Here is a 13541-nt window from a genome sequence, read left to right on the forward strand (position 1 = left end):
CCATACACACTGTGTGTATATATATATATATATATATATATATATATATGGTCTTATTGTGCATTATACATTATTTGTACACTGTAAAATTATTTTTCTAAATTGTAAATACAACAGAGATTTTCGGAGTATGTTGTACAAGAAAATACTATTTCAGTCTTTCTTTTTCGAAATTTCAGCTTTAGTTCAATGCGTTCCTTGCTGTTTCTGTCTTAATTATTTGTTAAATGTATTAGCAATTTTCAATTCTGTAGCAAAAAAAATCTAACTGTAAAACTGAAACTAACATAATTAACAATCTATTTAAATCTTTAATGGATAATCACATTTCACCCTTGCTAATTTTGTGATATAAATGCGTAATCAAACATTGATGTATTTGTGTTTATTGCAGTTGCCTCTGGACTTGTCTCCGCTTGCGACTCCTGTTGTTCGAAACAAAATAGAGGAGCACACACCCATTGAGTCCCACCGAGACAGTCCACTTCCCCACCCTGAGTCAACCACCACTGACGACAAGGTGAGACACAGGGCTCTGCCGTACAGAGAGCTACATAAACACTTGCAGTTATGGGTAGGACTTATTTTCGGTCCTCTGTGTGTGATAGTTACTTAGTGCTGGAAGTAGGGATTTTTCATGCAAGAGTAACTAGAATCATTTTAGGGAAATTGCACCCTGGAGGATCCTAGGCTCATATTGTGCAGAATTGTGTTGCCAATAACTCTTGGTTGCTGGGTCTTCCCTACCTGGATTGAACGTGTAACCTTTGCGTTAGTAGTCCAGATTCATGAGGCTGCCTTCTCCCCTCATTCAACACATGAAAGGTGTTTGATGCTTGGTTTAGCTACTGAGTTTCAGATGAAAATACATTTCTTCATAGAGATACAAAAAAACAAAATCAGTGGTAAACATTGTTTTTTGTAGCTCTATGAAGAAATCTCTCTGTCGGCCAGATTGTGTGAGACAGATGAGACTTCTCTCATAAGTCAGCAAATATGCTGATTCTGACTTTAAGATTGAAGCTGTAACAGCTCTAATGGATAAACATTCACTTTGAGAACTTTATGATCGATAGAAGCATGATTTGTTTACTCAACGTCTCTAATGTGAACTCTCAAAATGCTGAAAATATTCATATTTCTTAATTACAGTAGTTTACTGTTCAAATGTTTGGGGTCAGTAAGTTTCTTTTTTTTTAATACATAAAATTAATAAATTGATAAATAAACTGTAAGTTTTGATCAATAAATTGTTAAAATTGTAACAAAAATAAACACTGTTCTTTTGAACTTTCTATTCATCAAAGAATCCTGAAAAAGCGTATCACAGTTTCCACAAAAAAAATTAAGCTTTAATATTAAATTTTCAACATTGACAATAGTAGGAGATGTTTCTTGAGCAGCAAAGCAGCATATTTGAATGATTTCTGAAGGATCATGTGACACTAAAGACTGCAGTAATGATGCAGAAAATTCAGCTTTACCATCACAGGAATAAATGAAATATTAAAATAAAGAAAAAAATAAAACAATTATTTTAAATTGTAATAATATTTCACAATATTACTGTTTTTTTTTTTTATAAATGCAAATAAATATCAAATAAATGCAGCCTTGGAAAGCACTTTAAAAAATGTAAAAACATTAAAAAAAAAAAAAAAACCATTAAAAAATCTTACCTACTCTCAAACATTTGATTGCAGTAAAGTAATTTTTTTGAAGACACTGTCATCCATCAACTGTAAGGCACAACAAATCGCAGTCTCTTAATTCATAGGTGAACAATGTATGTGCTCCCTGTGGCTACTGACACAATCAGAAACAGTATGAGATCAGTAATGGACAGTGTAGTTTTGTGTGAGCGCTTGATGCAGCTTGGCTCTCGTGTGGTGTTTTCAGGAGGTTTCTTTGCAGCCGACCTCTCTGCCTCCATCCACTATAGTCCGTCCTGCCTCCCTCCAAGTCCCCAATGTACTACTGGCCAGCAATGAGGCTGGTGTTGTTATTCAGCGAGCTCTCCCATCTCCAACATCTAGCTCTGTTATAACCCAGGTCCCATCCTCTTGTAGACCGATAGTGTAAGTAACTTCTAAACGTGACTTATTCTGCTTCTCTCTTAGTTTGCCATCATTTTCTCCTTTTTACGCCTCATTCGGTGTTTCGTTTTCGTCACTCATTTACTTTATAAATATATGATTTAGTTTCAGTTGCTTGTGATCCATGTGCCTTTACTTTTACATCATAGAATTGACAAGTGCTCGGCCATCAGTCGGTTTTGTTTGAGCCTTTTGTTTTTTCACACACCAGTTGAAGAGAAAATTCTTGCTGTTGTTTTATGTTAATTTTTTATCAATTAAAGTCAACATGAATACACAACGATTGACACTTTGCTTTTTTAATACACATTTTTTGCACGATTCATCACAAAGGAAAACCTTTGCCTTTGTAATGTGTAATTAAAATGTAATAACTTGCTCTGCCCTGAAACAGCTTTCTTTATGACGTAGCTTAATATTACCGTTGTTAATTGTAACCAAAAGCCAAGTAGCTGTTGCCATTTTTTAGTTACTGTTGTAGGCAATGCTGCCTTTTTTTAAAAATCTTACCAATAGTTTTTATGCTATTTATAGTAGTATAGTAATTTCATGTTAATATAAAGTAAATTAAAGTTACAGTAGCAAATAACTATACATTTTAAAAATAAGCATTGTGAATGTGATTGACTGTTATTCAGCGCTCACTTTACTATTTAATTAATTCCTGATGGATACATTTATGTCCCGTCCTATTTCCCCTCATTAAAAAATGTCATATTACGAAGGTAAAGTACTGTGCAATTGCTGTTTCATGTTGACTTTAAAGCATGATGCTATACTACATCTACATGATGCTATACTAGATCTATACTACAGTTATGTTAATCCTATGTTTGGTATGCATTTTGTTTCTGTTTCCCCCATCTGTCTGTCTGTCTTCAGTCCGGTGTCCGGCACGTTTCCGGTTCTGCTGCAGCTGCCTAACGGTCAGACGATGCCAGTCGCCATTCCAGCCACCATCGCCAGCTCCAGCATGCACATACCCACTGCCATTCCTGTGAGTGTCCCACACGCACTCCTCTCTCTCTAGAGAAAGCTCCTGGACAGTGATTTTACATTCTTAAATACAGTAAGCGATTTCTGGAAAACACTGTTGATGTTTGAAATCACCAAAACAAGCACGCCCCCTACCCAAAAAGTTCACACCCCTATCTTGATGCCTCCGTCCCCACATTCTTGTACACTCTATACAACACAGGCATTGTTTAAGGGTTTACAGAGATCACTAAAAGAGGAACCAAAATAAAAAAAAAACATTATATTCGGAGTATGTTATCTCACTTTTCGGGCACACTTTGGGAGCCGGTGCTTAAAACGGGTGGAGAAAGTTTAAATGTTCCAGACTTATAAAGTGTGGAAATGAGTAGCTGTGTTCGGCTTGATGCTGCTCTGTGCAGACCGATCGGTGTATGACATCTAAATACTGTGAGAGAGCTGTAGAGAGCAGACGGCAGTACTTTGATGTCATACACTGATCAGGCTGAGCAGCGCTGCTTCAGGTCCAACACACCTATTTGTCTCTTTATCATAGCTGAAGTGAAGGAAAATATTAAAGGGGTCATATGATGCGATTTCAAGTTTTCCTTTCTCTTTGGCAAATGAACAAACAAGCAAACAAATCAAGAAAAAGACAAAATGCTAAACCAATGTTACTCATGTATCGAGAAGAAATAAGCGTCTCCAGCACTGGAAAGCTTCTCCAATATTAACGCGGCTCTTGCCTGATCTTAACCCTTCTTTTTAAAGTTATATTCCCCTGACCTTTTCCTCTTTTGTATTTTTTTTTAGTGTTGTCAAAAGGACCGACCGTGATACCAGTCAGTACTGAAACACTAGTGTTTTCTCTGCCATCTCTCTCTTTCTATAGTTATTTCTATATGTCTGTCTTGTGCACCGAGTTCTCTTTCCTCGCCAACATGAGTGTATATGCCTCTTACTGCTGATTGGCTACAAGTGTGTTTTATTGCTCGGTCCGGTCCACTTTTCAACAGCGTTTTTCAAAAATCATTTGCTGCACTTTTAAATCTGTGATGATGACAACACTGTGTTTATTTTACCATAATATGATAAATATGACTTTCCTTGAGTCCCGACTTAAAGGGGTGGTTCACTGGTTTTGTTCTAGGCTTGATTGTGTTTATGGGGTGCAGTCTAACATGGGTTCATGCTTTGTTTTTTTTTTAAATGCATTATTTTTCACATAATTTACCTTTATTCTTAACCGCTCTGTCTCTTCTCTGATAAATGCGCTGATCATTTCCTGTTTTTATGAAGCCCCTCCCTCAGAAATACGTAATGGGCTCTGATTGGTTAGCTAGCCCAGTGTGTTGTGATTGGCTAAACCGTCTCTAGTGTGCATCTAAACGTCCCGCCCCTCACCTCAGCGGCATGTGCTCATGTTGTATTGTAAACAATGGCATCGTTAATATCGCTTATCAGTTTGAGCCCGATTGAGATGCAGAGGATATTATTGAAGAGGATCGTGCAGAACCTGTGCAAGCACGGTTTTTAATGGTATGTTGTTTGTTGTTGTCTCGCTGTACGCTGTTATTTGTGAATGCTACTGCTTATGTTAGCTTTTAATATACGGTTTTATCCTGATTAAAGCTTTAATACAGTACGGCAACTGCACGCGTGTCCATGTTTAACGATAGCTATGTGAAAATCAGTGTATAAATGGAACAGAGCTGAGCTGATGATCTGAATGAGAGAGAGAGAGAGAGAGATGCAGAGCGTGTGCAGAGCAAGGGGACGCGAGGAACAGTATTGAGAACTGCTGCTTTAGAATATTGATTTTTGAAACTTGTGAATCCATTAGAATCGTTAGAAGACAGAATCGTGATTCATATATGAATAGATTTTTACATGCACCTCTAGTTTTCTCTTCCTCTTCTCTAAAGCAGCGCAGCATGGCCTCGCCCCCTTTGCTGCCTTTTCCAGAGGGCGGGGTTTATCTGGGTTTGTGATGTCACGAACCCGGGAAGTAACTCGTAGTCCCTACCAGCTGTTTTTGTAGGCATTAAACTGCCATAATTTTAAAAGACGATATCTCCGTTTGCATTGAACTTTCAACTTCGTAACTTTGCAGATATTGTTTATGCTCAAACAGCAACATTACACACAAATTAATGTTTAAAAAAGTGAAATCGCAATCAACCACCCCTTTAAGGTTCTTTCCCACTCCCATTGCACTCTCTCCTCTCCCGTAGTTTCCAGGTCTCCATATCTGTACTTTCAAAAAAAGTTCAAAAAAGAATTTGACATAGGTTTGACATGACATAAAATGTGTGATTTAAAACAAAAAAAGTTTCATGGACATTACAACCATGAGCTCATTAACATAACCACCAACCCCTGATAACAAGAAAAGGTGTACTGTTAAGATCAGATCGCCACGATATTTCAGATAGATCTGCAGAGCTGCAGGTGCTACACAGCCAGAAACACCATAAAGTTTGACACATTGTATCATTGAGACCTATGTTTCAGTAAATGCTCTTTTTGGACTGAGCAGGACATTTTCTGAGAGTTTTGAAGTTGCAGTGTTTTCATAGTACAGTGAACTCTGTAATATCTTTGACTTTTACCATGGGATGATGTCTTTAATTCTACGGGTCGGAGAGAGGGTGGAAAATATTGATAACAGAATAAGTGAACTTCAGCGAAAGAACTAGAATGCATTCTGGGATTGCCTTATTTGTAAGCACGTAATGCTTCCTTAGCATTTCTAAACAAAGGTATGTTAGAAAGCAGCCTGATATTGGAAAAGCCCTTGGAATGCACCTATGATGCCTTAAAATGCTGTCTTTAGGCAGCTCACTAGGTTTCGGAACAGAGTTTTTGTTTCGCGTCCAGAATGCCTGTAGAGGGCAGAAGGTTTTTTTTTTTTTTTTTTGGCTAATTAGACATTTTAAGGTCATCTCCTTTGTGTTCTATTGCTGCAGAATTATGATGTAGTAGATGGGTTTGTCCTGACCGCTATTTGTCAGAGACTCGTGCTTACAGACTTGTGAGGACTGATGTGATCCACAGCCGTTTATACCTGGTAATAGCATCCATTTGGATGGTCCAGACACACACACACACACACACACACACACACACACACATCCAAAATACACAGAAGCTTGATTAAAATAACAGAGAATGTTCAGCTTCAGATGTTTTCCTTTCTTTAAAAACCCTCCCCTTCAAATCAAGTGGTCACAGGAGACACATTTGAGACGCATGTTGCTACATGTGTAAAAAGCAATCAGTTCCACAAATCCATCATGGAGAAACAAATCATGCTGGGAAGTGATCTAAGCATTCTTAAGCATGGCTCCAGTGTTAAGTGTGTGTTGGTGGATGAAGGACACTGCGCCGCTTTCATGACGTCAGCCTGTGAGGGGTGCAGTAATGTATGCAGAGACACATTATCACTCACACACACGTGTGTCTGGGGCAGTTCAAACTGTGTGTGTGTGTTTGTGTGTGTGCTTGATGATCTGTGTGGAAGACTGAGCAGCATATGATTATGTCCCGTAGGCTTTCAGACAAAATATATTTCCTAATACCTAGTGCAGTGTTTTCTATAAGATTTAGTTTTTTCTTTTTCTTTTTTATTCCATTTATTAATTTGGTTAGTTTTGTTGACATTTAAACTATAGATATTTAAATACGTTTCTGCATTCAAACATGATAACCTGCGAGTGACTCTTCTGAGCCAGTTAGGTGATGGAGTTACGAGTTAGTGTGATTAACTCAACTGACTAACTTAACTAACTGAGTGATATGTTTGTATGTATGTTTTTGCTTTCTCCTGAACCCAGCAATAACCAATAGTTTCATTTAATTATTAATTTGATTGAAATGTTCACACCTCTGCTAATAATAATAATGCTAATAATAATATTATTTATATATATATATACAGACAGAGAAAATCTGAAATCAATATATATATATTTTTTTTGCTTATTTATATGAACTATGATTTTTATATATACCATGCTTTTTGGACCCCATGGCATTCTTAGAAGTACAGTACCATATTTAGTGTGTGCAAGACTGATCATGTATTGATTTTTTCCATATGTGTTTGTGTGTGTTTTCAGCTGGTCAGACCAGTCACCTTAGTGCCTAGAGTCCCTGGAATCCCCGGCCCCTCCTCTCCACAGCCTGTCCAATCAGAAGCTAAGATGGTAATTTCTGCACCTCTCATTTACATATGCATCCACATGCACCTCATTTACAGGCGTGTTTCAGTGTAAGCAGATTTTCCTTCAGCCCCAGAGGGACCCAGAATGTACAGTCCACAACACTGACACAACAACATTGAGCTTTCTGTAGTTCCTGTGCAAGAGCACAAGAGGGCATCTGGCTGGAGTGTTTATGTGCGTTTATGTGTTTTTACACAACCAGACCAGCACACATTGTTGAAGTAGTGTTGAAATCTAGAGACCAGCTATTTGCACGTTTAAAGAGAAATTTGTACATGCACTACTGGCCAAAAGTTTGGAGAAATAATTATTTTTTAATGTTTTTTGAAAGAAGTCTTTGATGCTCACCAAGGCTGCATTTATTTGATCAAAAATGCAGTTATAATAGTAATATTATTAAATATTTGTACAATTTAAAATAACTGTTTTGTAATTAAATATATATTACAGTGTAATTTATTCCTGTGATCAAAGCTGAATTTTCAGCATCATTACTCCAGTCTTCAGTGATCCTTCAGAAATCATAATAATATGCTTATTTGCCGCTCAATAATTTTTTTTTCTTCATCTATTTTCTGCTTAAAATGTTTGTGAAAAGCATGATACACTCGAAAGTTTGGGGTAAGTAAAATAATAATAATTAAAAAAAAAATCTGTTTAGCAAAGCAGCATTAAATTGATCAGTTGTGACCGTAAAGACATTTGTAGTGTTACAGAAGATTTCCATTTCAAATAAGTGCGGTTATTTTGAACTTTCTATTCATTAGAGCATCATAAAACAATTGCATCATAGTTTCCACAAAAATATTCAGCAGTACAACATTGATGAAAATAAGAACCATTATTAATAATTGAGCATATCAGTGTGTTTGAATGATTATTAGAAGAGATTTCTTTCAAAACCATTAAAAATCGTAATTATTCCAAACGTTTGTCCAGTAGTGTAAATGTGTAAATGTAAATGTTCCTTAATTTTTTACTTTTATGCAAACTGCATTTCTCAAGCTCAACCGTTTAACCCTGTTACTGAAGTTATTGTAGGAAAAATGATCAAATGTGTTTGTTTTCCCTTTAATATGGGACATTTATATTTATTAGTCATTAGTCTTAAACTAGTCAAGTTTAGGCCAAGTTTAATATGAGCTCCTGAAAATTACTAAGACATTAGACTTATTTTTCTCAAGTTTCAAGCCCTGTTTTGTACCCTATTTGTTTAAATGCATATGATCAAATACATGATTGCTTATGCATCCAAACACCAACAAATGCACATCTACTGCATGACCAAACATTCATAACATGCACCACATCAGCATACACATACGCACATAAAACATATTCATACACATACACCCTTATAACATATGCACCCACCCTCCAAATAACCTCCATCTACAGGAGGCACACGCACAAAACCTCAACTCATCAGAAAACATCTAATGAGCCCTCGTCAAGCAAACACCCCCTCATCTCTCTCTCTCCCCTGCCACACAGACACGGCACTTTACAAGGACTGATGATGCTGCAAAGACCACAATAATGATAATTAACTTGCTGAATTTAGAAGATTATGCTGTTAATTAGTTGCAAAATAAAGATAAGTAATAAAGGAGCAGATGGTTGAATAAAACCCTCGAGATGGAGGGCTACTGCTCTGATGGGGCTCCGATGGCAGATATGAAATATGAATCTGACTGGCCCTGCACACATCGTTCACAGTCCCTCTGTTTCTCTCTCTCTCTCTTTCAGTCTTTCGCTCAGCCCTTGTGTGACTTGTTCCACGTGAATAATTTATTTCTGGTCATGTAGAAACGTGGAGTTCGGGAAGGGTATTGCTCTATAAACTAATTTGCTAGATAGATTGGTCTGCCGAGGATGGCTGTTAAAATAATGTACTTTTCTTGTTTTTTCATGAAAATTAATGCATCCTCTGTCCCTGTGGCCATGGTTACACACCTCACCTGCTGTGTGGGTGTTTGTTAACGCTCGCGCTCGACTGCTTTCGGGCCACATCATGGTTTCCTGCAAAGGGTTTTTAAAAAAACCAAGTCAGCTTAGAAAAAAATTATCTGTGGAGATATAAAACTTCTCAGCATCTGTCATTCTGAAGACTGGATTTTTGTGTTTCACGTTAACTGAATTTTAGCTAGTTGCCTAATTTCTCATTTTAATTTAGTGTATGTACTAATGTTACTAAAACTGAAATAATTAGTAAAACTATATAGACATAAATAATCAAAAACAACTAAAAATGATAAAAACTAACTAAAATTAAAATGAAAACAGAAAATATAGCTGTAATATAAAGACCAATTCAAAAATATGAATAAAAAAAACTATAATTAATATTTCAGTGATACTAAAATAACACTGCATAAAATATATGAGAGGGTTAGACATTAATTTATCGATTTATCTACATTATTGTTCAAATATTAACTGAAGTCCCTGTGTTTTTATAAACTGGTTTTGTAAATGTATTTTAGTAAAAGTAATTGTAATTTTTTTTTTTTTTTTGTATTTATTTACAAATATTTTAAATATTTTTGCATTATATAAAATATAAAAGCTTCCACCTAAGCAACATTTAATTTGAACAAAAGTATTTAATTTATATTATAAATTAATTTTATTTCGGTTTTTTTTATTAAATGAAATTTTCAGTAAAATATTAAATATTATATTAAATAAATCATTTTAATTCTTTAAACTTTTAAACATTAGAGCAGAGAATATTCAGAGCAAGTGCTTAAATATCGATATAAATATTTATATTGAATGTCATAAAAATGCTGAAAAAATATTGAGAGATTTTTAAACTTCGTCAGACTCTACTGTTGTCATTATTGGGGGGTTGCTCATAGTGAAGAGAAAAGCTCTTGGCTCTGAGGTCTCTGTGCTGCACACGCTACAGTACACCAGGGAAAGGCAGATTTCCCTGACAAGAGAAAATCACAGGCATCTCCAGGGAATAGGGAATTAGCTACGACAGCTCTTACTCCTGTGGAAGAGCTCTGAGGGAAGCATCTGTTTAAAGCTGTGATGAATATGTTGTTTTAATCCTTGCCTCTGGTTTTCCGCAGAAGTTAATTATTCTAATCTTCAGTTCTCGCCTCTCTCTAATGTAGTTTAGCCTCCTGATCCCAGAGAGAGAGGGAGAGAGATAGCACCATGTTTTTCCTCATTTCACTGCAGTTATGCTGGAACTATAGACAAAAATGCTGAAGAGAGGGAGATTTTATGGTTAAACGCTATGCGAATAGGCAGATTTTTGACTGTCGGCATAAAGTCTGTTGCATATTGCAACACTGCAGCTTATTGTGGCCAGAACCTCCCAGTTAGCCTGGAAGGGCCCTCTTACTTTCATTTAACATGGCCAACCACAGTTCGGTGTTTTGAATGTGACATTTACAGTGGGTAAATGTGAAATAGGACTCAAAGCAAGCAGACAAAACAGTTGTATTCTTAAGGTGACAGTGTTTTGAAGCCAGCTGATTTGACCTCTGTCTCTCACCTGCAGAAGCTGAAGGCGGTCCTCAGTCAGCAGATCCCTCAGGTAACCAACGGCGATGCAGGTGACATCCAGAGCAGCTCGGCCAGTGAGACTCCGCCCCCGGCCCCGCCTCCAGCTGAGGAGCCATGCCCAAAGTCACTACAGCAGCCGGCTACATCCACTACAGAAACGCCTGTATGTACTGACTGAGTGTGAACAGCGTTCTCCTGTATTAAATGTCTCTTGCAAATAATCCCAGAAGTAGTTAGGTATCATATAACTAACACTGAACAACGGGTTAACAAGTAATGTTAATTTTTGGGTATATATCATATTTTTTACATTTTAGATATAAAAGAAGTTAATGTATTATGAGCCAGTATAAATTAACAATGAAGAATAGTTGGGAAGAGTTTTTGAAAGGGTTGTTTTTTTTCTTTGATCAAAAATAGAATAGAATAAAATGGAATAGAATAGTTTTATTGTCATTGGTTTTGAAACAACGAAAGACTATTTAGCAGCTCACAAGGTTTGTCATAATAAAAAAAGACAGACATAAGTACAGATTTAAATAGAGATATTAAACAAGAAGAGCGGTAACCCAGAAGGTAATATATACAATGATGTGATATGCAAGTGCAATATCGTACTATAAAATATATACAATGGTTTGTTTCAGACGGAGTACTTTGTGCAAATATACAATGTAGTGCTGAAAACAATATACATAATTGTGCATACTAAATATTAAGGAGAATAATATATATATGTACATATATACACACACACGCTCATATATATATATATATATATATATATATATATATATACACACACACATACAGTATCTCACAGAAGTGAGTACACCCCTCACATTTTTGTAAATATTTTATATCTTTTCATGTGACAACACTGAAGAAATGACACTTTGCTACAATGTAAAGTAGTGAGTGTACAGCTTGTATAACAGTGTAAATTTGCTGTCACCTCAAAATAACTCAACACACAGCCATTAATGTCTAAACCGCTGGCCACAAAAGTGAGTACACCCCTAAGTGAAAATGTCCAAATTGGGCCCAAAGTGTCAATATTTTGTGTGGCCACCATTATTTTCCAGCACTGCCTTAACCCTCTTGGGCATGGAGTTCACCAGAGCTTCACAGGTTGCCACTGGAGTCCTCTTCCACTCCTCCATGATGACATCACGGAGCTGGTGGATGTTAGAGACCTTGCACTCCTGTCAACACATTTCCATCTCTATCTTTAATCACTCTAACTTGCTGCACATCCTTTCCATCTCTATCCCTCTGCCTCGCCAACCGATACAAATCCCTCTCACCTTCCTTACTATCTAACCTTGCATACAAGTCCTCATAAGCTTTCTGTTTGGCCTTTGCCACCTCTATCTTAACCTCACTCTACATCTCCCTATATTCCTGTCTACTTTTCTCCATCCTCTCACTGTCCCACTTCTTCCTAGCTAACCTCTTCCTCTGGATACTCTCCTGAACTTCCTCATTCCACCACCAAGTCTCCTTGTCTTCTTTCCTCCTTCCAGATGACACACCTAGCACCTTCCTACCTGTCTCCCTGATCACTTTGGCTATAGTAGTCCAGTCATCTGGAAGCACCTCCTGACCACCTAAAACTTGTCTCAACTCCTCCCTGAAAACCACACAACACTCTTCCTTTTCCAACCTCCACCACTTTGTCTTCTGCTCTGCTTTTGCTGTCTTCATCTTCCTCACCACCAGAGTCATCTTACACACCATCATCCTATGCTGTCTAGCTACACTCTCTCGTACCACTACTTTGCAATCGCTAATCTCCATCAGATTACAGCGTCTACATAAGATATAGTCCACCTGTGTGCTCCTGCCACCACTCTTATATGTCACCCTGTGTTCCTGCCTCTTCTGAAAGTACGTGTTCACCACAGCCATCTCCATACTTTTAGCAAAGTCTACCAACCTCTGTCCTTCTGGGTTCCTTTCCTGAAGACCAAACCTCCCCATCACTTCCTCATCCCCACTATTCCCTTCACCAACATGTCCATTAAAGTCTGCCCCTATCACCACTCTCTCACCTCTGGGAACACTCTGCATCACTTCCTCAAGCTCGCTCCAGAATCTGTCTTTCTCCTCTTGCTCACAACCTACTTGTGGAGCATAAGCACTAACAACATTCAACATCACACCTTCAATTTCCAGCTTCAGACTCATCAACCTATCTGACACTCTCTTTACCTCCAGAACATTCTTCACAAACTCCTCCTTCAGGATTACTCCTACTCCATTTCTCTTCCTGTCCACACCATGATAAAACAGTTTAAACCCTGCTCCAATGCTTCTAGCCTTGCTCCCTTTCCACCTGGTCTCCTGGACACACAGAATGTCGACTTTCCTCCTCTGCATCATATCTACCAGCTCCCTGCCTTTACCTGTCATCGTACCAACATTCAAAGTCCCTACTTTCAGTCCTAAACTCCTGCCTTTCCTCTTCTCTCTCTGCCTACGGACACGCCTTCCTCCTCTCACACACCTTCCTCCTCTCCTTCTTCGACCAACAGTAGCCCAATTTCCACCAGTGCCCTGTAGGTCAACGGCACCGATGGCGGTCGCTGTTAACCCGGGCCCCGACCGATCCGGTATGGAATTCATGTTTGTGGTTCGCATAATGAATTTGGCAAAAGTTTTACGTCGGATGCCCTTCCTGACACAACCCTCTCTATTTATCCGGGCTTGGGACCGG

At 37.7% G+C, this 13541-nt stretch overlaps 1 protein-coding gene across 2 annotated transcripts in view; it reads left to right on the forward strand.

Moving 5' to 3' along the window:
- The window catches only part of LOC107671311 (cyclic AMP-dependent transcription factor ATF-2-like), a 31887-nt gene that overhangs the window by 3736 nt on the left and 14610 nt on the right, over positions 1-13541 (forward strand). For both annotated transcript variants that reach the window (XM_016464201.1, XM_016464202.1), the window contains exons 5-9: positions 395-520; positions 1900-2078; positions 2979-3093; positions 7193-7279; positions 10818-10985. In XM_016464201.1, the coding sequence (XP_016319687.1) occupies positions 395-520; positions 1900-2078; positions 2979-3093; positions 7193-7279; positions 10818-10985 (675 nt within the window). The remainder of the gene's footprint in view (positions 1-394; positions 521-1899; positions 2079-2978; positions 3094-7192; positions 7280-10817; positions 10986-13541) is intronic.

The sequence above is a fragment of the Sinocyclocheilus anshuiensis genome, unplaced genomic scaffold (genome assembly GCF_001515605.1).
Source record: "Sinocyclocheilus anshuiensis isolate Anshui unplaced genomic scaffold, SAMN03320099.WGS_v1.1 scaffold284, whole genome shotgun sequence".
In the NCBI taxonomy this organism is placed as follows: domain Eukaryota; kingdom Metazoa; phylum Chordata; class Actinopteri; order Cypriniformes; family Cyprinidae; genus Sinocyclocheilus; species Sinocyclocheilus anshuiensis.